Genomic DNA, 26,137 nt, shown 5'->3' with positions numbered 1-26,137 from the left:
CCTGCTCCCCGCCATCTTTACTAACCAAGCCTCAGAACGCCGTTCCACGAGGCTATGGGAACCGGGACCAGGACAGCATACTCACCGGCCTCAATGACGCCGCCCACAACATCTGGTAAGCTGACGTGGAACGTGGGATCCAGTGCTGAAACCGGGGGCCGGGGCTGACTGAGGGCGCCCTCCGTGCTCCGGCTTACCTCCGGAGAGAGGGCTGCAGCGGACGCCACCACCCCGGCCAGCCCCAGCCGCTTACCATACACTGAAAGCCAGAACTCCTCTGCATCAGCTGACTCGTGTGTCAGCTGATCCCCAGTCACGTGACAAACCCGCAGCGCCAGAGACAGGTACTGCCGCGGGTTCTTATAGGGAATCCCCGCCCCTCCCACAAATACAGGCTAAATTATTAGCCTTCACACATATAAAACTCAACGTGTGTGTGTGTGTATGTATGTGTGTATGTTCCCCAAAAACTCCCAAACGGCTAAAGATATTAACATGAAACTTGGCACACATGTTACTTATATGTCAACAACAAACATAGGATAGGTAATTTAACCCTTAACTACACCCATTTGGGAGGGTTGGGATTTATGTTTAAAGTCCCATACAAGTCAATGGGAAATATATGTTACTGCATAACTTCCAAACCGCTGGAGATATTTCGATAATACTTGGTCACATGTTACTTATATGTCCACTTAAAATATAGGATAGTTAATTTAACCCTTAACTACCCCCATTTGTGATGGTCTGGGTTTTTGTTTAACGTCCCATGCAAATCAATGGGAAATGTATGTTCTCACATAACTTCCGTACGGCTGGAGATATTTCAATACCTGGTACACATATTACGGGTCGGGATAGGAGGTCAAGATAGGAGGTCGGGATAGGAGGTCGAGTTAGGAGGATGGTATAGGAGGACGGTATAGGAGGATGGGATAGGAGGACGGGATAGGAGGTCTGGATAGGAGGATGGGATAGGAGGTCGGCATAGGAGGACGGGATAGGAGGTCGGGGTAGGAGGTCGGGATAGGAGGACGGGATAGGAGGTCGGGTAGGAGGACGGGATATGAGGACGGGATAGGAGGTCGAGATAGGAGGTCAGGATAGGAGGTCGAGATAGGAGGATGGGATAGGAGGTCGAGATAGGAGGACGGGATATGAGGACGGGATAGGAGGTCGAGATAGGAGGTCAGGATAGGAGGTCGAGATAGGAGGTTGGGATAGGAGGTCGAGATAGGAGGTATAGATATGAGGTCGGGATGGGAGGACGGGATAGGAGGTCGAGATATGAGGACGGGAAAGGAGGATGGGAAAGGAGGTTGAGATAGAAGCTCGAGATTGGAGGACTGGATAGGAGGTCGGGATAGGAGGATGGGATAGGAGGACGGGATAGGAGTTCGGGTTAGGAGGTCGGGACAGGAGGTCAGAATAGAAGGTCGAGATAGGAGGTCGAGATTGGAGGTCGGCATTGGAGGTCGGGATATGGGGTTGGGATATGACAACAATATATGAGGACGGGATATGAAGTCAAAAGCTTCCTCCTTTGTTTATTTTCCTCCCCAACAAGGATTAGGAAGGAAAAACCGGCCAACGCTGGGTACTCGGCTAATATATACATATATATATATATATATATATATATATATATATATATATATAGATAGATAGATAGATAGACAAAGACTAGTCAAAGACTATATATATATATATATATATATATATATATATATATATATATATAACAACTAGTCTGTTGCCATATATATATATATATATATATATATATATATATATGCTATGCACTGATTATTGCACATTGCAATGACTGGGCTGAAACAGTTGAAATGTCTGATAGATAGATAAGATAGATAGATAGATAAATAGATAGATAAGATATGAGATATATAAGATATGAGATAGATAAATAGATAGATAGATTCAGAAAAAAGCTGCAGCACACAGGGAATTTGGAAAAATAGCAGGTGAAGTTTATTCCATCTCCAGCATGGTAACAAAGTACTACGTTTCAGCGGTCTCCCACCGCCTTTCTCAAGCATGAGTCAGTTATATTCTTGCAGCAGATAGAGAGCAGTTTTATAGTAGTCATATTCTTGTATATAAGTATTATATTTAGAATTTTAAATATAGGAGGCAGTATTATAGTAGTTAGAATGTTGCACATAGTAACAGTATTTATAATAGCTATATTCCCGATCATCCTACAGCAGAACACCACTGGGATTTGGAAATCAATAGTAAAAAGGTGAGGCTTCTGCAGCAAAGGAGAAGACCATGGTACAGCCTTGAAGTGTTGGTCTATTAATAGATGCCGCCTCCCATGGACTTGCATTGAAGGGGCGGGGCTATGATGTCACAAGGTCCCGCCGGTGCAGGGTCTATGCGTTCGAAACATTTTGTTCCAAACGCTGAGTAGCAGAGTACCCCTTTAAAGACATGTCTTATAGCTTTGCAGAATCTGGAATGTGGAAATTCTGCTGTGTGAGGCCATGTTCAAACGGCCTAAAATTGGGTGGAATGTCCACCCGGAAAACACAGGCCGACATTCCGCACATTTGAATAATCCGTCTGCCACCGGGTTGCTTTGTGTGTCTGCTCATAGGAGGATACGTAGCATATGTCCCACTGCACAGCGTCTAATACACTGTGTATATGTGGGAAGCCTATCAGGCTGAATTTGTGGGAGGGGCTTTGGCTATTTAACATCCATCGGCCCCTCCCTCTGGGCGTATGCTGGGTTGGCGAAATTGCGGGGGTTCTTTCGTTGCGTACGCTGGGTCAGGTGTGTGGTGGTGCAGGTAAGTGCCGGGTGACCGGCAGGTTTCTTTTACTGGGGCCCTGGTCTGTTGCTATTGCTCCCCTCGTTTGGCGGGCAGGCTCCGGCACCCAGCGTGTTATGTAGGCGGCGGTCCGTCGGTGCAGCGCATGCCCGGGCTGGCCGCAGTGAACACGGCCTCTGGATCCAGCGACAGCTGGCGGCATGGCAGGCGCGGGGAGACGCGACCCACGTGGGTCTCCCTGTGCCGGCGTCTCACGTGCAAACACGGGGCTCTGAACGGGCGGAGTCACAGCATGCCAGTGAGCCGGCGGTATAGCTCCACGGATGGCCAGCAGGTGGCGCTGAAAAAAAAAAAAAATGTGTGTGTGTGTGAGGAAATGTTAGGCTTACAGAGTGTATTGGTACCATGCAGTAATAGGGGCTGGCTCATGGTGCACCGGTGTCAGGCCACAGTCCTGACACATGCACTGTCGCAGACAAGGGGCAGCTTGTAAAGTTAATAATACGATAATCCATATCACTGTGGCTTCGGTTTAGGGGGGGGGGGTGGTCATGCATATCGGGGTACCGGGTCAGAAGCTTGGGGTAGTCAAGTAATTAGTGGGGTTGGGGTAGTTTCAGGCATAGGGGGGGGGGGTAAGGGGGGTCAGCATGTATGGGTCAGAGGTGGTAGGTGGCGCGTAAACCATATGGTTAGTACACTGTTGGCTTCTCTAGCAGTTTAGGTGGGCTGTATCCAGTTAGGTGGTCGTTACGTTCCTGGTCATTGCAAATTTGGCTACGGTCAGTACCAACCGTACGGCGGTTGTTCATGTTATTTATTCACGTTTCACGGTGGTCATCACTTTCGCTAGCAGACGCTAGTTCACGTCATTTCAGTCAAATGCTTAATACTCCTGTTACATTAGTTAATGTTACGCACTACCGCTGTTACACATAGGCCCTGAATCACTGTATATCTGACTCGACATGTCAGATAGGGTTCAAGGCGTCATTGCTACTGTCACGCATACAGAGCATTTCGTTTACACGGGTAGTGGTCACTGCGATCTTGACTCTTCTTCAAGGGTGACCACTCGCCTGCGGTGGTTGCTGACACGTCTTCAGAGCCATCGCTAGTTAGTTAGAAACGGTGCACACTGTAATCTTGACTCGCAGTCAAGAGGTGTTCACGGTTTAATTATTCATGACTATACGCGTCATGCACACGTTCTCGGTCAGACACACGGTCAGGCCTCGTTTCAAACTATTCAGGTGGTACTCTGGGTCGCACTGGCACTACGGTCAGCACTCTTGGGTTCGGCCACATTGCACGGGCAGTCTGCAGCTGTAAGTTAACATTAAGTATGTATTCGGTTGTTTGCAGGGTTACAGTCGATTTGCTGTTCGTTCAGACGTCTTACTGTTGTGTTACAGTGGTGGTAAGGTCAGTCAGTACTCAGCAAGGGGGGTACACGTTTCTCATATCTGGTGACTCACGATTACCGTTTTGTTTCCCCGGCACCCGTTACGGCCCGGACAGGTCATGTCTCACGTGTCAGACATAGAGGACCCGATGTCCATCCCTGATACACCAGCTAGAAGCTCCGTGCGAGGGACGCCCTCCTCTGCAGCTTACAGGGCTTGGACGATCCCCAAATTGATGGAGGAGTTGCGCAAGAGAGCAATTCCGTTTCCAGCAACCGCCCGAAAAGCAGAGTTGTACAAACTCCTCATGGCGGATCAGGGGGCTGGCGACAGTCAGGAGGGGACCTCGAGCCAGTCCACCCTCTCTGAACTGCATGCAATGATGACTTCCATGTTGGGCAGGCTGGATTCTCTGGAGAGAAGGGGCATTCAGGGGCCTCCAGCTCCAGCAGCATTGCAGGCGCCAACGCCTACACAGATGTCTGCCCCTGTTCCGGTAGGAAACCCAGGTAGGCGCTCTGGGCCACCAAGGGTGTCACCAGTCCATTTTGTCCCAGTGGCCCTGAGAAAAGACATACTGGAAGGGAAGGTCATCAATTTGGCGGCCCTGTTGCTATCCGCCTTCGACGTTGAGGACACTAGAACGGTAGCATGCGCTGACTTATCTGTTGTCCTTAAGAGTAAGGACACCAGGCTGAAACGGAAGCTAAATATCCATGAGTTTGTGATTGCCTTCAGCAAATACAGGGAGGTGATATGCTCAGCCAGGCCGGAGCGCAGAGAGGAGCTCGACCTGTATTTGCTGAGGGTTACTGAATACGCATACAAATACGGTGGTACCCATTTCTACGATTATCATGGCAGCGGCGGCCTTCAGCCAAGATGGGTACCTCACGGACTGGAGCATTGAAGATTCACAGATGTTCTGCAGCCACTTCGCAAATCTCAAATTCCCCGCATGTGCCGCCTGTCAATCAATCACGCATACTACGGCGTGGTGTGTAGGGCTGGCTCAACAGGGCGAGCAAGGCGCTACCAGACCGTCCACTTCCACGGACAGTTTCAGCAGGTCCGCACCTTCCGTGGATAAGTTGGGCCGTCCAGTACACTACCTCGGAGGCTCACAAATTTGTAACAACTATAACATGTCTTCGTGCAACTTCAGCAATTGCAGGTTATTACACGTCTGCTTCTACTGCTTCAGGGCACATCCGGGCTCTGCATGTAGGCAGAAAGGGCCAGCATGACTAGGCGGGGTACGTACCCCAGTCCTGGCCGCTCTGCTCGCGGATCACCCGGACCCAGATTGGGTCCAATGGTTGATCAATAGTTTTGATAGAGGCTTCCACGCCGGCATGGTCACACTGCCGCAGGCCACATTTGAATGCGACAATCTGCTGTCTGCCGTAAACGATCCCGCTGTTGTCACTGAATTAATAAATGCTGAGCTAATGAAAGGTTATATGATTGGCCCCTTGTTAGTTTCTCCATTCAGGTCTTGGAGGGTCAGTCCGGTAGGGGTGGTAACAGGCAAGTTCAATGGGAAAAAGAGACTGATATTTGACTTGTCGGCTCCTCATTGGTCACTTGTCCCCAGTATCAACTCTCTCATTCCATCCGAGGAGTTTAGCATGCATTATTCTTCCATAGACCAGGCTATTCAGGTCATCTTGGGGCTCGGCCCAGGGACTTGGATGGCGAAGGCGGATATCACTGACGCCTTCAAGTTGCTGCCATTGCACAGGGACCAGTGGCAATGGTTTGGGCTCAAATGGCAAGGGGCATATTACTTTGCTTCCAAGTTGACTTTCGGATGCAAGAGCAGCCCGTGGCTGTTTGACCAACTGGCCCAGGCATTGCACTGGCTGCTGGTTAATGTCTCTGGATGCAGCCAGGTCATCCATTACTTGGATGACTTTCTTCTGCTCAGTCGCCCGAGGGAAGAGCCGGACCAGTTGGTCAGATTGCTGAAACTGTTCACTGATATTGGGGTGCCAGTGTCTCCCAAGAAAACGGTCGGTCCAACTAAGTGTCTCACCTTTCTGGGAGTAATCCTAGATTCAGTCGCAATGCAAGTCAGCTTGCCCACTGACAAACTCAACCGTATCAGAGACACTATCCACAAGTACACGGTCTCCCAGGTCACGACCAAGGGCGAGTTGCAGAGCTTGCTGGGAATGCTGGCATTTGCTATGCGAGCAGTCCCGCAGGGCAGAGCGTTCGTATCCAGAATATTGTCTTTGCTGCATGGTGTCCCTCATCAACACAGTAGGGTTTGGTTAGATTGCCAAGCCCTGGCTGACCTGAACATGTGGGATAGGTTCATGGCACAATGGAATGGGAGGGCTATGTTTGTCCCGCCAGCCTCCGAGTTGTTCCCCAAGATCTGCACCGATGCGTCATCTTCCATCGGTTATGGTGCAGTGTGGGGCAGCAGGTGGATGGCGGGCCAATGGTCCAAGCAGGTATTGGCTCTGGCAGGCTTCAGCAGCACTTCGGCACTTTTTGAGGTTTCCCCATTGTAGCAGCTGCAGTGACATGGGGCGACAAGTGGTCAGGGCAGACGGTGGAGTTTCAGTGTGACAATCAGGCGACAGTTGCCATAGTCAACAAGGGCAGTTCCGGGCATGCTACTGTCATGTCATTCATGCGCAGACTAGTCTGGGTGTCCTTACAACACAACTTCAATTTTGTAGCCAGACACATACCGGGGGTAGACAACACGGCCGCAGATGCTCTGTCCAGGGCTAATTTCCATCTCTTTTCACAGGTGGCTCCGCAAGCAGACGCAGTAGGAACACAACCTCCTTGCCTGGCACAATTAATCTTGGACTGAATTATTACACACAGGTGGCCCGGGAGTTAATGTCGGACGCCTTAGCCCCCAATACCAGAAAGGCCTATCATGCAGCACACGACACCTTCAGGGCATATCTGTCGCAACATAGCATCCCCTTTTCTTACGACACCACTATCATTCTATCTTTCATCGGTTTCTGCCACTCTTCTCTGCACCTGTCTCATAGCACTATCAAATCTTACCTTTCGGGCATTCAGCATTTCATTTCTTTATCCCACCCAGACAGGCTATCTATCTTATCATCTCAGGCTGTCAAGGCTGCGCTCAGAGGGGTGGTGGCTCGTAGCGCCACAGCGCCAACTCTCAGGAAACCGATCAGCGGCGAGCTGTTCCGAGCCATGTCTGACACATTAGCCAATAACCCGTTTGGCTTCGAGCGCAGTCTGATAATCAAATCTGCCATTTATCTAGCCTTCTATGGCTTCCTCCGGCCGGGTGAATTTTCATGTGTCAGGCGGGGAGCGACACATCCACAGAAGGCTCATTTAAGGTGGCAGGGTTCTTGGTTCGAAGTTTCACTGTCTGTCACAAAAACTTGTAGGTGGGGGGCGGTGGTTAAGTATTTTCCTTCAGGCAATAACTGGTGCCCGGTGGCGGTGTTGGCACAACTGGTTGAGTTCCTCCATGATAAGCCTCCGGAGTCGCCACTGTTGCCTTTCGGTGGGGGTGCTCTTACCACTTCTCTTTTCACATCGCATGTCCGCACGCTGCTTGGTAATTTAGGACACAACCCCAGAGAGTTCTCAGGTCACTCATTCCGCATAGGAGCAGCATCGGCGGCCTCCAGGCACAAAGTGCCCGTACATGTCATCCAGAAGTTGGGGAGGTGGCGGTCTGATGCATATACCACTTATGTTCCAGATCCCTCAAGGGAAATGGCAGAGGCATTTCAATTTTTGGCACTATAAATAAATGATACTTAATTACCCTAACTGGTGGTGTATTTTTGCCCTCTATAGGCTGACCCTCAACGCGGTTTTCAGGCACACCTCAACCGCTGTTCTATGTTATAAGTAGAGTTTTGGGTTAGTTCTTGGTAAATCTAGTTTCTTGCAGGTGGCCTTGGCAGGAGTTAACAGGTAAGCCCATGCACGGTTCAAAGTCCTGACCACAAGTGGGAAGCCTATCAGGCTGAATTTGTGGGAGGGGCTTTGTCTATTTAACATCCATCGGCCCCTCCCTCTGGGCGTATGCTGGGTTGGCGAAACCCACCTTCCTCACTCTTTTCTTCATCACCATACATAAGGGAATGCCCTCTATAGGCTGATCCTCGACGCGGTTTTCAGGCACACCTCAACCGCTGTTCTATGTTATAAGTAGAGTTTTGGGTTAGTTCTTGGTAAATCTAGTTTCTTGCAGGTGACCTTGGCAGGAGTTAACAGGTAAGCCCATGCACGGTTCAAAGTCCTGACCACAAATGCTATGTGTGACCCTACAATTATGCAACCATATGAATGAATGATGTGCACACTGCAGATATCTCAATCAGACAAAGAGTATACAGTAATATAAGTCTATTCCATTATGACCCAGGTAAAGGCAGGTAAACACTACCCTATGTAAAGGGGCAGAGCTGGTGCTTAACATGCCAGGCAGAGGGTGAGCTGAAAATAATGGGCCACAATGGAACTTCAGGCGTTCCGTTGCACCACGTGATATCTGCAGTGTGCACTTTATTTTTCCAGCTAACCAGGGGGCGATACTGAGAACAGTGGAATCCTCCTCACAGGCTATAATTTGAGGCATGATGAGACATTGGATTTAGCAGAATGTATTTATAAACAGTCTGGATTTCCCTGAATACAATCCGCTGTTCTTCAGATGATCCGGACTCTATTCTGTTTGATTGCCTTAGATTTATACATATGTTATGATGCACTCGTCCTGTGCAATGTAACAATGTAACCTGCGTCTAAGGTGACGTCCTTTCCCTGCTGCCTGTGGGAACGAAAATACATTAATGACTTAGGATTGTAATAAAACCAGTTGGGACAGGATTTCCAGTGATTGATTAAGCTGCAAATAAATGACTTGGCGAAGGCCAGAAGAATATTTAGTAACAAAAGGAATTGTGGGCGCCACCGACAACCGATCAAGCATAACTGCAACAAGCGAATGACTTAGCAGTCCCTTCCAGTAGATAGCATGCATCTGCTTTTGAGAAATTCTTGGTAACCTCTCGGGGTTTGTGTTGACATGGGGAGTCTGTTGGATCTATGGTGATGAAGAAACCTGAAGCCACAAAACAACCATTGTAATTACAGCAGGTAATTGAGGACGTGCCAGGCCCCAAACGTCACCTGAGAACTTCGCTGTGAGGCCCGCTGGGCACAAACTCAATTAAATGTGACTTGTGCCAGAAAACTGTACTACGCTTCACTGGAGGTTTAGTGTTCCCAGCAGCAATGGACGAGGTTACCCTTAATAGTAGGTAGAAAGATAACAGGCATAGATAACTTCTTAACCTCTTATCCTAATAAACAAAGGATACACAAGAAGCCAAGAAAACCTCTGCCAATGGGAGAACCTTTTATGTGAGCATAATATGGGCAGATTTCTGTTCATCTTGGCCCCATTGCAGTTCTAATGGCCCAAACTGACAGCATAATGGATCCCTCTTATGCCATCAGTTTGCTGATGGTTGAGATGGAAATTGCAGCTTTAAAGGGTTACTCCGCTCCCCAGAGTCCAAACATTGAGTTACGAACGCTGTGTGCGGGCATCCGTGTTCACGCCCGCCCCCTCGTGACGTCACGGCCTCAATGAAAGTCTATGGGAAGGGGGCGCGATGGCCGTCATGCCCCCTCCCATAGACTTGCATTAACGGGGTGTGACGTCATGAGGGGGCGGGCGTGAACACAGAACCCTGCACACAGCATTGGGAACTCAATGTTCCGGACCCTGGGTAGTGGAGAAAACCTTTAAAGGGGTACTCCACTGGAAAAAAATAATTTTAATCAACTGGTGCAAAAAAGTTAAACAGATTTGTGAATTAGAAGAAAGAATTGTGTTTGCAGCTCACAACCAAAAAATCCGAGGTATAAATGGTTAATAAAGTAGATCCTCACCGACCAATAACAGACAAAGAAATATTCAAAAAACATTAACCATACCTCAAGGATTTTACCATCCCAAATGGTAGATGGAAACAAATTGCCTGATAATGTAAAAATGTATTGCACAATTGTATGATAATATTAAATAAACATAAGACAGCAATTAATTAGAATATTGCACTATTTGAAAAAGAATAAATAAAATAAGATAAAATAAAGCATTCACGAATAAAAAAAATAGAACAATAAAATGTGAATCATGCACTATATTTATACCTATTTCCATTGGGCCCTAATGGCAGAAATATATATGAAACACTGTTGCTGGATCTCAAAGTTCTATTTCTGGATGTAGTTGTATCTATGGTTTGAATCCGGCATGAAAAATCTGGTAATCCGGCATAGAATGTTGCTTATATAATGGTAACTGTAGTTGAAACATTTAAACAGTCTTGTAAATGACTAAAAGTATCCTCCTAGACCAGGGGTCTCAAACTAAAATTTTCCGGGGGCCACTGGATGTAGCAGCTGGGTGAGGCTGGGCCGCATGCGCCCATCACATATAATGCCCTCATCATACGCCCCTCATCATCCACCAGAAAAACCCTCCACCAGCAGTAGCACCCCCATCATCCACCAGCAACCCCCCCCATTCCCCCTACCCCGTGTGGTAATAGCATGAGCTGACGGATGATGGGGGTGCTACTTCTGGGGGTTCCCCACATTAGGTAGGCAGCAGGTTCCCCACATTAGGTAGGCAGCAGGTTCCCCACATTAGGTGGGCAGCAGGTTCCCCACATTAGGTGGGCAGCAGATTCCCCACATTAGGTGGGCAGCAGGTTCCCCACATTAGGGAGCAGCAGGTTCCCCACATTAGGTAGGCAGCAGGTTCCCCACATTAGGTAGCATTGTCGATTACCCCCCCCCCCCCCCGACTCACACACAGACACCCACACAGACAGACACACACACACACACACATGCACACACACACAGGCAGACAGACACACATGCACACTGACACACACATAGACAGACAGACACACACACATGCACACACATAGACAGACACACACACACATAGACAGACACACACATGCACACACATAGACAGACAGACACACAAATGCACACACACATAGACAGACACACACAAGGGAAGTGGTGTTACAATAACTTTATGCAGGAGTTGTACTATGACTAAAAACTATACCACTCCATGTAGACGTGTACTTCATGTATGGAAAATTTATGTAAATGTGGAAATTCTGTATATGAAGAAATCCCCAATAAAACAATGACAAGTCAGCAGCCACTTAAAAAACAAAGTAATTTTTATTTATTTTGTTTTTCTATAGAAAATACAGAGCTAAGGGTGAATTTGTCTGATTTGTTTGGTTGAGTCTGATTTTTGTTAATTTCTTATTTTCTGGAATGTAAACCACCCCTAAGAAAGGAAAAAAAAAAAGTAGCAATCCAGGAGGACATGAGCAGCCTTGAACAATCTGGCAGTAAGTGTCCAGATAAAAGGGAAAACAATTCTATCCGTTTTGACTAATTTCTCATGCGTATCATGTGACCTCATCAGCGTCAGATTTATTTGTTTTTTTTCTGGGAAGAGCATGCAATTGGTAAATGTAGCATGCTGCTGAACCCTGCCCCATAGTGGCCCATAGTGTTTTAATCTGATTTTGCAGAATGTAACACTAGAGGTCTGTAACCCAATTCCAAAAAGTAAACAATGATACAGGCGGTTAAAATCATGAATGACGCCGATCCTCCTGCTGATTCATTGTATCTAGAATAAAATAACAGAGATTATCGCTGTGGCTGCCATGACCGTTATCACGAACCCCTATCCAACACACGTTGTTCATCAAATCTGACATCATTCAGGCACAGACAAAAGCAAAAAGTAAAAAAAAGGGAGGATTGATCCGGAACACGTCCATGTAACAAGCCACAATGACGAAGATGATGGAGCAGACGCTCCCCCAGACCCTTGCGCCAGACTCATATCATCTTGCGGCAGAGAAAGTAAAATGAAGGCAGAGGTTTCCGCACATCCCACGGGCCCAGTCTTGGTACTAATCTCTCAGGTCAAATTTGGCAGCGACTTGGGTATCTAACTGTCCTCCCCATTTTCACCGGGCCCTTTAATCAGGCGCTTCTGTCCACGTTTTCCAGCAGGTCCTTTGGGTTTGGCAAAAGCCTGTTTGAAGGCATGCTGCTTGGGGTGCACTTCATCATAGAGGAACTCCGGAGTTAACTCAGAACCCTCCTCAATTTCAATCTGAAAAGCAATAATACGGTAGTTAGAAGTGAGTACAAGACACTCAATGACACAGAAGTCCTCTAAAGGATTTGTGATGCTCAACCTATATGAATTTATTACCACAGGGGGGCAAACAATGTAAACAAGAAAGAAAACAGATACACTATGGAGGAGATTTATCAAAACCTGTCCAGAGGAAAAGTTGCTGAGTTGCCCATAGCAACCAATCAGATCGCTTCTTTCATTTTCAGAGGCCTTTTCAAAAATGAAAGAAGCGATCTGATTGGTTGCTATGGGCAACTAAACAACTTTTCCACTGGACAAGTTTTGATAAATCTCCCCCTATAACCTTATGCACACCCAAAAACATATATATATAGTAAAAAGTCATTATTTATTAGCCAAATATACATAGAATGTAGATTAAAAACAATTAATGCTCTATAATAAGAACTCCTTTTGTACTTTTGTTGTTTTCTCCTCCTCTTCTATTAAAGGAGTACTCCGCCCCTAGAAATCTTATCCCCTATCGAAAGGATAGGGGATAAGATGTCAGATCGCGGGGGTCCCGCCGCTGGGGACCCCCGGGATCTCGGCTGCAGCACCCACCTGTCGCGGCTTCCGGCAGCGCTGGAGGCTCTCATCCTAACGGCTCCCGACCACAGTGACGTGAGATTGTGTCGTAATTACTCCGTCCCCTCAATGAAAGTCTATGGGAGGGGGCGTGAGGGCACGATCTCACGTCACCGTTGTCGGAAGCCGTTAGGACGAGAGCCTCCAGCGCTGCCGGAAGCCGCAACAGGTGGGTGCTGCAGCCGAGACCCCGGGGGTCCTCAGTGGCGGGACCCCCGCAATCTGACATCTTATCCCCTATCCTTTCGATAGGGGATAAGATGTCTAGGGGCGGAGTAACCCTTTAATCACTTTCAATCTTCTACCTACAAACCCATACGAGGACTTTATTATATACGCCATCAATTGTACTGTGTAATGACATCAATCACTTCATAACAAAATCTCTGGCGAAACAAAAAAAATAAATGATTTGTGGGGCAAATTGAAGAAAATAAATAACTAAATAAAAATAAATAAATAAACAACCAACCAACCAACAAAAATTTTTGGTAAAAATGACATCTTATCTTTATTCTGTAGGTCCATGTGATTACAACAATACCCAATTTATATAGATTTTATTTTACTACTTTTAAAAAACGCTTTATAAGAAAATTAGTATGCTTAAAATTGTCCTCTTCTGAGCCCTATAACTTTTTTATTTTTCCATATACAGGGATTTGTGAGGGCTCATTTTGTTGTGCCGTGGTCTTTAGATTTGTTTTGATAGGACTTTCTGATTGTGTACGTGCACGCCATTGACTGCGAGGTTTAATTAATGTTATATTTTCATAGTTTAGACATTTACGCAAGCGGCAATACCCCATATGTTTATTTTTGTTTATGTTATTTTATTTATAAAATGGGAAAAGGGGGGGGGGGGGGGGGATGATCCAAACTTTTATTAGGGAGGGGGCTTATTCACATCTATTAACTTAATTTTTTTACATCTTTTACCCTGCGTTTTCGACGTGGTGGTCCCAATCAGCCCGCTGAGCTAGCCGGCAAGCTAATTTCCCACATTAAGACGCTGTAATCAACTTTGAAAGGGAGACGTACCTGTATACCTTGCATCCTTAAAGGGGAACTTTTCTTTTTTTAATCAACTGGTGCCAGAAAGTTAAACAGATTTGTAAATTACTTCTATTAAAAAATCTTAATCCTTCCAGTACTTATTAGCTGCTGAATACTACAGAGGAAATTATTTTCTTTTTGGAACAGAGTGCTCTCTGCTGACATCACGAGCACAGTGCTCTCTGACGACATCTCTGTCCATTTTAGGAACTGTCCAGAGCAGCATATATGTTTGCTATGGGTATTTTCTCCTACTCTGGACAGTTCTGAAAATGGACAGAGATGTCAGCAGAGAGCACTGTGGTCATGATGTCAGCAGAGAGCTCTGTGTTCCAAAAAGAAAAGAATTTTCTCTGTAGTATTCAGCAGCTAATAAGTACTGGAAGGATTAAGATTTTTTAATAAAAGTAATTTACAAACCTGTTTAACTTTCTCGCACCAGTTGATTTAAAAAGAAAAAAAAAAAAGTTTTCCACCGGAGTACTCCTTTAAGGGTATACCAAATATCATCCTACAGGACATGAGGGGGCAAATAGGCACACTCTCAAGCGGGCACATGTAAATACAGATATATATATATATATGTGTATAATGAACAATCATTCTGAACCCTGGCTGTAATTCACACCTAGTGAACTAACAAGTCACAAAGTGCACAATGGGGGGAGATTTAGCAAAACCTGTGTAGAGGATGAGAGGTGCAGTAGCCCATAGCAACCAATCAGATTGCTTCTTTTATTTTTCAGAGGCCTTTTTAAAAAAAAAAAAAGAAAAAGCAATGATTGGTTGCCATGTTACACAACTTTTGTAAATCTCCCCCAATGAGTTTAATCACTGTGTAATAAAAAGTTTAGCAATTGTCTATGCATTTCAATGCTTAACCATTATCAAGATCCCTAATGGTAACAAATGCAAACATTTCATGACCAGTTCCTAGCCATACAGTTCACACAGATTTTAGCACATATTCTGTGTCAAAAACAGCAACTGGAAAAATATCCACGGCACCAATTAGTAATGTCAAAATTTTTTTTTTAAATCAGGTTAATGCTCCTGCAAATCTGCTGCACACTTCAGCACATCCACTGCAGAATTCCGAGGATCTGCCAAAGGGTTTATTCACGTGGTAGAATTTCTGCTTGTGGAATTCCGCCTCAAATTAAAGCCCGTAGACTTCTATGGGATTCCGCACTCCCATTCACACCTCTGAATTTCCGCAAGCGGAAATTCAGAAGTGTGAATGGGAGTGCGGAATCCCATAGACTTCTATGGGCTTCAAGTTGAGGCGGAATTCCACAAGCGGAAATTCTGCATTGCGAATAGACCGTTAGATTTTTGCTGTGGAAATTCAAATTGGATTTTAAACAGTTTTGTGAACACATCAATAAGAGGATCATACACATGATAGCTGTTGGCCAAACAATAGCTATCTCCATACACACAATCTGTATGGGGGGGGGGGTGCTCTGGTGGCAGATTATCTTCCTGAAAACAGCAGGGTTGAGCAGCTGATATACAACAAGCCTGATCCTTCTCACCACAGAAAACAGAGGACATATTTCTTGACAGTCAGCTTTCCCAGATACCTTAATGTAAAACACGAAGCAGAGGCGCTCCATGTGGAGGATCACACGAGTAAGCAGGTTTTCGTCTGCTGCCTTCCCATAGAAACTTGAGCAGCTTGAAGGTAACAGGGATTTTCATGGCGCCGATCGGAACAAACACAATCCAGGTGCAGTGGTTCAGGTAAAACTTTCTTTATTTGTCCAAGATCATACGCATTTCACTGCGCAAGCGCAGCTTCCTCAGGCATAGCAAACGTAGATGCAGACAGGGTTAAATAATCAAGATTCAACCCTTTACATATTAGATGACATTTAATTTGCAAAGAATTCTAATTAGAACAATATAATATACACTTTAAAGATTCTTTGTAAATTATATGTCATCTAATATATAAAGGGTTACAGCTTGGGTATATAACCCTGTGTGCATCTACGTTTGCCATGCCTGAGGAAGCTGTGCTTGCGCAGTGAAACGCGTTGCATCTTGGTCAAATAAAGAAAGTTTTACCTGAACCACTGCACCTGGCTTGAGTTTGTTCCGATCAGCGCCACAAAAATCCCTGTTACCCTCGAAGTTGCACCGAGCTGCTCAGATACCTGAATGGTGAATATTCATAGTTATGCAGTTACATCCCCACACCTGCATCGCTTAAAGAAGATTTAGGGTTGAGACATTTTGTCCTGATGGAATTTTTATGAAAAAGTCCTGATGCTTTAAGATCATGTATGCTCTATAGTGAGGCATTACCTTTTTGGCAATTTCCAGTTGAAAATCCTGCTCTACAGATTCTAGAAGCCGATTCTTACAGCTGGAGTACAGCATGCGCTCCTTGATACTGCACTTATAGCCCGGCATGGAGTAAATAAAAACTAAAAGAAAGGAAACACAATGAAGATTACAGCAATTCAGAGAGTATGGCGGCCACTGGTGTTACATGACTCGATCACAGTGCCTAGTCCCCTTCATACTCAATAGTTACATGATAAATTCATGAGTTCAATATATATGTAGTGTGCATAAGAAAATGCATAAATGATTAAAGGGGTTATCCAGGAAAAAAAAAAACCTTTTTTATTTATTTAACAACTGGCTCCAGAAAGTTAAACAGATTTGTAAATTACTTCTATTAAAAAATCTTCATCCTTTCAGTACTTATGAGCTGCTGAAGTTTAGTTGTTCTTTTCTGTCTAGGTGCTCTCTGATGACACATGTCTTGGGAACTGTCCAGAGTAGAAGCAAATCCCCATAGCAAACCTCTTCTACTCTGTGCAGTTCCTGAGACAAGCAGAGATGTCAGCAGAGAGCACTGTTGCCAGACAGAAAAGAACAACTCAATTTCAGCAGCTGATAATTATTGGAAGGATTACAAATTTTTAAAAGAAGCAATTTACAAATCTGTTTAACTTTCTGGAGCCAGTTGATATATATATATATATATATATATATATATATATATAAGTTTTCCTGGAATACCCCTTTAACTATAAAACATAAAAAGCAATGAATCCCCCATAGATATGAGCTGCAATCTTTCTATGATGGGTCCTGCATTCATGGGGGAATCTACTATAAAAACCTGAGGCTAAATGGTCATGAGAAACTGTTCCTTACCTACAGACTCCAGGTAATCTCCCTCATGGGAGTGTTTATACAGGAAGAAGTGGTAGCGTGCTGCGTCCTTGGGGATCCTCGCCGGCAGGTCCTGGACGTCAGTGTGCTTTGTATGAACCAGATCAATAGTCTCTTTTTCTTGATCCAGTTTCTAAAAGATGAGGAAAAAGAAAAGCCTCTGAGTAATGTGGAAGAAAACTACAACTATCTCTGTTGCTATAATAACAGGTTTTAAAGGGGTACTCTGGTGGAAAACTTTATTTTTTTTATCAACTGATGCCAGAAAGTTAAACAGGTTTTTAAATTACCTCTATTAAAAAATCTCAAAACTTCCAGTACCTATTAGCGGCTGTATACTACAGAAGAAATTCTTTTCTTTTTGGATTTCATTTCTGTCACGATCACAGTGCTCTCTGCTGACACCTCTGTCCATGTCAGTAACTGTCCAGAGCAGGAGAAAATCCCCATAGCAAACATATTGTTCCTAAAATGGACAGAGGTGTCAGCATAGAGCACTGTGGTCGTGACAAAAGAAATCCCAAAAGAAAATAATTTCTCCTGGAGCATATAGCTGCTAAGAAGCACTGGAAGGATTAAGAATTTTTAATAGAAGTAATTTACAAATCTGTTTAACTTTCTGGCACCAGTTGATTTAAAAAAAAATAATAATAATAATCTTCCGGAGTACCCCTTTTATTTCCAGCATCTACTAAAAAAAAAAGTCTGATAATCTGGTACAGAGCTGAAATATAACATGCAACCAAACCAAAAACAAGAGACTGATCAAGTGGAACCATTGACAGAATTCTTCTGAAGTAAACTTTACAGACATTAACATCTTAAAGACGAAGGGCGTACGGGGGCTTAGGAGCTGAGCGCAGGTTATAGCGGGGTGGTCCCGGCAGATCAAAGTTGATCGGGCTGATCGCAACCACCCGTGGGAGGGCCCTTACCTGCCTCCTCACCGCCTGATCGGTAATCCAAAGCTCCAGTCAGCCATGGCAAGTACCGATAACACTGATCAATGCTATGCTGTGGCATAGCATTGTTCAGTGTATGCAATCTAATGAATGCATGTAATAGTCCCCTATGGGACTTTTTAAGTTAATAAAAGTGATTAAACTCCTTCTCTAATAAAAGCCCCCCTTTTCCCATAAAAAAAAACAAAACAAAAAAAAACATATGTGGTATCGCCCCGTGTGTAAATGTCCAACCTATAAAAATATAATGTTACTTTTAATCACACGGTCAATTGCATGTACGTAAAAAACTAAACAAAATCCAGAATTGCTTATTTTTGGCAATTCTGGCTGGAGAAGCAGAGCACCGATAACACTGACCAATGCTGAGCCAAAGCTCAACATTGAACAATGTGTGCAAAATCGGAAGACTACAAAAAAAAAAAAGCTTGAAGCCCCCCCCCCTTTTTCCCATTTTTTTAAATAAAAAAAAAAATTAACATAATCATATGTGGTACCGCCGCATGCGTAAATGTCCAAACTATTAAAATATAAGGTCAGTTAAACTGAATTGTCAAAGGCATACTTGTAAAAAAAAAAAACACCAAATTCCAAAATGTGCCTTTTTAATCACTTCATATACCATAAAAAATTTTTTTATAAAAAGCGATCAAAAAGTTCCATCAAAATAAAAATGGTATACATAAAAACTACAGATCATGCAAAAAATGAGCCCTCACACATCTCTATATACATAAAAATAAAAAAGTTGGGTTCAGAAGGACATTTTTAAACATTAATTTTTGTACAAAAAGTTATAATTTTTAAAAAGAAGTAAAACTAAATCAAGCCTATATAAGTTGGGTATCTAATAAAATAAGGTGTAATGCTCTGCGTAGAATCGGAAGCCCCCAAAAGTTACAAAATGGCATGCTTTTTTTTTTTTATTATTATTTTTTGTTTCGCCATAGAATTTGTGGTGAAATAATTGATGTCATTACAAAGTAAAAATGGTGGCGCAAAAATACAGCGATCATATGGGTCTGTAGGTGGACAATTGAAAGTGTTATGATTTTAGAAAGGGAGGAGGAAAAAACATAAGTGCAAAAATAAAAAAATGGTCTGGTCCTCAAGGGGTTAAATTATTCCCCTCTCCATTGCCAGCGACGGGGGTGGGAGTGCTGATGGTTTTATTGCAGCCTAGGTTTTATTTCACATGTAAAGAATAAACAGCATGGCAATTACCAATAAAACTGTTCCTTTATTGCACAATTTTGGTTATTACATGTAGTAGTCAAGCGACAGCTGTTTCATGCAAACCGGACTTCCTTGTGGCCTTACACGTCATGTACGGTGAGGTGTAAGTCACATGGAAGGATCTTTTGTATGAAACGCCCATACCTTGCTGTGTGTAATTAGGAGATAATTAAAGGAGAACTCCAGTGATTTTTTTAATCCCTTATGCATGGGCTGCCAGAATAATAAACATTAGCTTACCTTCCCCCGCTCCCCCGATGCTGCCGATATCACCGTCCTGTCCTCCAGCCCTGGTTTTTTTTTTCCAGATTTTGATGCTCGACACATGACACTACAGCTTATGCAAATCGCCGGCCACAGCGATGTCCCGCCTTGGTCGGTGATAGGCTGAGCAGCAGTGTCATGAAACATGCCCAGGCACTATGAAGCAGGCTGGTCCCGGACCGGTTACGTGACACTGCCACTCAGCTAATTGTTCAGTTGCAGCGATGTCCCACCTCAGCTGGCGATAGGCTGCTCGTCAGTGTCATGTAACAGCCGGCGAATAGCTGAGCCAGAAGATTACCAGGGCCAGAGGATAGGACGAAGATATCTGCAGCTCCGGCAGAAGGTAAGTTAATGTTTATTATTTTTATTACGGCAGCCCAGGCATAAAGGATAAAAAAATAAATAAATAATACAGTCGCTGGACTTTAACCCCATGTAGGGCCTGCGCCCGCTCCCCTTCTATGATGCGCACTCAGGAACAGAGGGCTTGTCATAGCGGGTTGGTCCCTACCCGTGGCTAATGCTGGACATCACAATCGCAGTGATGCCTGGCATTAACCCTTTAGACACCTGTGATCGCGGCGTCTAAAATAAAATTAAAAAAAAACAATCCCAGCTGCTCAGTCGGGCTGTTCGGGATAACCCTGGTGTCCCGATCAGCTGAGAGGATGACGGGAGGGTCCTTATCTGCCTCTCCTCGCCATCTGATTGGTTCTCCGATGCTCCAGTCAGCCATGGCAGGTTGGAGCAATCAAGCACAGAAACAGAAAAAGGTAAACAAAAATATGTGGTATTGCTGTGTGCATAAATGTCCAAACCTTAACCCCTTAGGGACTCATTTTCACCTTAAGGACTCAAAACAATCTTCGTTTTTTCCTCCTCATCTTCTAAAAATCATAACGCGTAAAATTTTGCACCTACAGCCCCATATAAGGGCTTGTTTTTTGCATCACCAATTGTACTATGTAATGACATTTTGTGGCGTGAAATGAAAAAAAAAAAAAAAAAGGCCATTTTGAAACTTTTCGGTAAAAATGACACATTATCTTTGTTCTGTAGGGTAATCCATAAGGTTACAGGGATACCCAATTTATATAGGTTTTATTTATTTTACTACTACAAAAAAATTATAACTACATGCACCAAAATGTATATGTTTAAAATTGTCATCTTCTGACCCCTATAACTTTTTTATTTTTCCGTGTATGGGGCTAAATGAGGGTTTATTTTTCGTGCCGTGGTCTGTAGTTTTTATCGGTACCATTTTTGTTTTGATGGGAATTTTTGATCGCTTTTTATTAATATTTTTATGGTATATGAAGTGACCAAAAATTCACAATTTTGGACTTTGGTATTTTTTTTACGTGTACGCCATCGACCGTGCAGTTTAGCTAACTTTATATTTTAATTTTAACTTTTTTATAACATTATTTTATTTAAAAAATAGGAAAAGTTTTTTTTTTTTTTTAACCATTTTTTTTTCAGCCTCCTTAGGGGGCTATACCATGCAATCAATCACATAGATCGGTGTTAAAGCACTCTGCTGCTCTAGCCTGCTGCTCAAGCATGAAGAAGTAGATCGCCAATCGGACAAGGAGGAGGCAGGTGAGGCCCCCCATGTTGTCCAGTAAGCTGATCGGGACATCCCAATTCTTTTTCGATAGTCCTGATCAGCTCCGCTGAGCTGCCGGGATAATTTTATTTTCAGTTTAGATGCCGTGATCAACTTTGGGTTAATGAGGGGCATTGGCCTGATCAGTGGTGCCCGGCATTAGCTGTGGGTCCTGGCTGCCCGACACAACCAGGACCCACGGGGTTTAACCCGTTCTCCGCTCGTGTTAACGGTTTAAACCTAGTTAGCGGGATCAGGGCATACAGGTACGCCCTGAGTCCTTAAAGGACAACTGCAGCGGCATTACACTTATCCCCTATCCACAGGATAGGGGATAAGTGTTTGATGGCGGGGGGTCCGACCGCTGTGACTCCCCCCCCCGATCTCCCTAACGGGGCGCCGCCATAATCGCTCATGGTGAGCGCTACGCAACGTCATGCTGCGGCTGGCACGCCCCCTGCACGGGAGAGCCGCAGCCCCATACAGGAGATCGCCGTGGGCCCCAGCGTTCAGCCCCCCCGCGATCAAACACTTATCCCCTATCTTGAGGATAGGGGATGTGTTTGTAACGCTGCAGATGTCCTTTAAGGACTCTGAAAGGGGGCGTACACGTACTCCCTGCGTCCTTAAGGGGTTAAAAATATAACATTAATTAAACCGCACATTCAATGGTGTATACGTTAAAAAATATCAAAGTCCAAAATGGAGTATTTTTGGTCACTTTGTATACCCTAAAAAAAAAAAAAAAATGCATAAAAAGCGATCAAAAAAGTTCATTTAAAACAAAAATGGTACCTATAAAAAATACAGATCATGGAAAAAAAAAAAAAAAAAAGAGCCCTCACACATCCCGGTGTATGGAAAAATTAAAAAGTTATAGGGGGTCGGAAGAGGACAATTTTCAACGTACAAATTTTCGTACAAAAAATATATATTTTTTTAAAGAAGTAAAACAAAATCCTACCTATATAAGTTGGGTATCACTTTAATCGTATGGAGCTACAGAATAAAGATAAGGTGTCATTTTTACTGAAAAGTGCACTGCGTAGAAATGGAATCGCAGGTACAGTTTCCCCTGTAGAGTTAATGGTGAAATTACTGATGTCATTACAAAGTAAAATTGGTGACGCAAAAAAACAAGCCTTCATACGGTTCTGTAGGTGGAGAATTGAAAAAACTCTGCGTCCTTAAAGGGGTATTCCAGGATTTGTTTTTATTTGACTATGCTACAGGGGCTGTAAAGTTAGTGTAGTTCATAATATAGTGTCTGTACCTGTGTGTGATGGTGGTCTCGCAATTCTTATGTGTTTTTCACCCCAACCACATACAAAATTACTCATATCTCGGGATTTCCCAACTTGCTGTGTCGAGACCTGAAATCACTAGTCAGGTGATCAGAGGGTGCCTGTCCTGCTTCTCACAATTCAGTAAATTCTTCATAGATATACTAATAAGAACGTTTTGGTCATCAGACATTTATCAACTCAGTATAATCTGAAAGTGAAAGACAATCAAGGAAAAAAAAGGCTCCTCATCAAGAGGTCTCGCAGTTCTGCCATATGGAAGAACTCCTAGCTGAATCTAAACATCAAGCAGAGAAACACTTCACGTTGTGGCGCCCCTGGTCGGAGTTCCTGAACTCCAGGGATCACGAACGCCTCTATCTAGCTAATTGATGCACTCGTTTCTCGATCCCTCCCCACATAAATTTTGCAATCTCTCTCTCTCCCACCTTTACTAAACATCCCATCCGGGTCCTCTATATTCATGTGGGTGTCGCGGAGAAGTGGGATCTGTTGCGCACACGAGGTATGTTCAACTGCCCTGTATTGTCCTGTCTCCTGGTTTCTTCTCCTTTTCTGTCTCTCTTTTCTTCCCCCGGCTTATACTCTTCCTCTTTTCTTCCCCTTTTCTTTCCCCACAGTTAGGAGATAAGCCTTATTGTTACCATGTTTTGGTTTTAGATTTAGGATTGCGACAAGCCCTGTTTCCCATTATACCTCCCGCAGAAGCGCTATGCCTCCTGCCTGTACTACCTACCTGGGAGATGTTATAACTTTGTATCATATTTCTTGTCGCTAATGCTCTTGTTTCATATTACCTAGCTTAGGACTGCTGATGTTTTTGGAAACTCTCCTGTCTGTAACTGAGCATGTTCTACTGCTCTTGTGTTTGACATTGATTGCTCAGATGTTAACATATGTATGTCTGTTTTGAAAATAAATAAAAAATTTCAAATAAAAAATAAAAAAAAATGGTACATAATCGTGTGTACCTTATTACAAACTTAAAAAAAAAAAAAAAGTCTCCTCACATTCCCAATAGCCAGATCAGCATAGAACATCTCATGCAGTGTCTGACACAGTCTGGCGACTGAAAACATTGTTATTGGATTTCTGAATTATCCCATGCCAAGTATTGAGGAAATACATGATTCTGCTGAGGTATTTTGATGTTCATTTTTAAAGAAGAAAAATGTTATGCACAAATAAACTTTGAAAATCCAAATTGGAGTGTCATTAACTATTAACTAGTATTTTTGGCCTTACCAGCCTTTATTGAGCCAACATCTGGTGCACCATCGAAACAAATACTGCATGTAGTGACCTAAATTATGCAATAAAGGAACTGCTTTAGTGGTGAGTGCAATGCGGTTTATTCTCTCTCTATGTGACAATTACTATCTTTTGCTTTTTGGACTTATACAAGAATTAGGGTGCATTCACACCACGTTTTGAATACCGTATGCATTGACTCTTCATTGAAAACCGTATGCCAGACGATGCTTCCATTGTACGGTTTTGTCCCTTTTTTCCTGTACCCAAAACTGTAGCCTACCACGATTTTTGGTCCAGGTGAAAAACCGTATTAAACTGTTTAACTTTTTTTTTTTTTTTTTTTTTTTTTTAAACATGGGAGTCAATGGGAACCGTATAGAACCGTATGTGCGTACGGTTCCATCCGGTTTGCACCATAAGTTTTTTGACTTTGCACAGTTTTTTTCTTGGAATTTCTATCAAACAAGTGAAACTTTATTCATAATGGAGTGAAAAGTTTAAAACTTTCTTAAAAACGGATGCAACTGAACATCATTTTTCAAACCATATACGTTTTTTAACCGTATATGGGTTAAAATTTTTACACACTTTTGATACAGTTTAGTCAGGTTTTGAGGAATCAGTTTTTAATCAAAACCCTGATACGGGAACTGTATTGCAAAAACGTGGTGTGAACCCAGCCTTAGAGTACCACCTGAACACATTGGAGGTTAATCATCTGTGAACTGTCCTGCGCTATAGAATGTGTTGTGGCAGCGCCAGTGGTTTTTCTCTTCTACTTGGAGTAATATGTTATCTCTTTTCTCAATAACTGACGTCTGGAAGTAAGGACAAACAATTCTCCCTCAGCCTATAAGCTGGATTGCTCATTGGAGCTAAAGGTCTTATTTACCCCCTCAAGTGCAGGCTTCTCACAAGTCCCCGGTGAATAGCGCTGCTCTTTCTTCTATGTTAGCACCATTGTGTCTTAGGTAGTCTGAAATCCACCCCCTATCATCAGAGGCTCAAGCTGCTGCTCAGTTCACTCCCCTCATACACCTACCAGCTGTATGTAATTGATTTTCATCTGCTTCAGGAGCTGAATGGCCTCCATTGCCTCGGGTCTTAGAGGGAAGAACAATCCCTGTAGGGTCTGCTGTTTACTCTCAACGCTGATCTCAGTCTTCACCTGGGAAGGAATCATCAGTTGTTACAGAAGTGTGAGCCAGTCCAGAGACCCCCTACCTCCGGTCATTCCAGCCATTTACCTCATTGATTTTGATATCCCGCAGTTCCCTCTCAGCGGCGGTGAGTGGCGCCGGTGCAGCACAGGATGACACATGTCTCTGGTATCCGCTGAGAGTGACATCTTCCTACCACATACAATGACACAGTTATTAAAGGGCACCTTTCATCAAAAAAAACTTTTGATATATTACAGATTAATGTATGCAGAATAACTTTCCAATGGCATGTTATAAAAAAAGTATTCTTCTTTCTATTTAATTTTCCACTTAGAAAAAATTACCACCAGAGGTCTCCCTACCAGTCCTGTCCGCAAGCCCTTTTTATAGATTTCAGCCTCATTCTGGAGTCCTAAATCTCAGACTGCAGCCGGGACACAGACAAGCTCAGCTGGCAGCTCTGAATCTTCTCCTCTTTCTTTACAACTGTATGTGCAGAGAGAAGAAAGATCGGAGCTCAGATAGTAAAATTAATGAGGGCATGAATGAGAGCATGCAGTAAGGCAGAGTCAGGAGTATGCTCTGCTGTGCTATGAGCGCAGTGCTTGCTCCTGCCTGTCTGATTCACAGGCAGGGAGCAGCGATGAGCTTGTCTATGTCCCGGCTGCAGTCTGAGATTTAGGACTCCTGCATGAGTCTGAAATCTATAAAAAGGGCTCATTTTTTTCAAAGTGTAAAATTAAATAGAAAGAAGCATATTTTTTAATAACATGCAATTGGAAAGTTATTCTGCATACATTAATCTATAATATATCAAACTTTTTTAATGAAAAGTACTCTTTAAGGGAACAAAATCAGACACAACTGTCTATACACCTATAAAAGACAATATAATGCTTTTTTTTTTTTTTTTTAACTAACTGCACATGAGATTATTTGTTGAACATTGGATTAGCAGGAACATTATGTGACAGTCCACCATTATGTTCTCACAATGGGACCAGATCTGCCACAGTGTATAGACCACTGTTTCCTAACCAGGGTGCCTCCAGCTGTT

At 43.8% G+C, this 26,137-nt stretch overlaps 1 protein-coding gene across 1 annotated transcript in view; it reads right to left on the bottom strand.

Moving 5' to 3' along the window:
• Nucleotides 1-11,434: 11,434 nt before the first annotated feature.
• Nucleotides 11,435-26,137, bottom strand: part of TWF2 (twinfilin actin binding protein 2) — a 36,144-nt gene continuing 21,441 nt past the window's right edge. The window contains exons 5-9 of the mRNA XM_056525061.1: nucleotides 25,165-25,269; nucleotides 24,960-25,085; nucleotides 17,265-17,415; nucleotides 16,401-16,522; nucleotides 11,435-12,416 (exon numbers count right to left, since the gene is read on the bottom strand). Of these exons, the coding sequence (XP_056381036.1) occupies nucleotides 12,249-12,416; nucleotides 16,401-16,522; nucleotides 17,265-17,415; nucleotides 24,960-25,085; nucleotides 25,165-25,269 (672 nt within the window). The 3' untranslated portion in view covers nucleotides 11,435-12,248. The remainder of the gene's footprint in view (nucleotides 12,417-16,400; nucleotides 16,523-17,264; nucleotides 17,416-24,959; nucleotides 25,086-25,164; nucleotides 25,270-26,137) is intronic.

This window comes from Hyla sarda, chromosome 6 (genome assembly GCF_029499605.1).
Source record: "Hyla sarda isolate aHylSar1 chromosome 6, aHylSar1.hap1, whole genome shotgun sequence".
Taxonomy (NCBI): domain Eukaryota; kingdom Metazoa; phylum Chordata; class Amphibia; order Anura; family Hylidae; genus Hyla; species Hyla sarda.
Note: the sequence above shows the minus strand (reverse complement) of the source record. Positions and strands in the feature narration are given on the sequence as shown.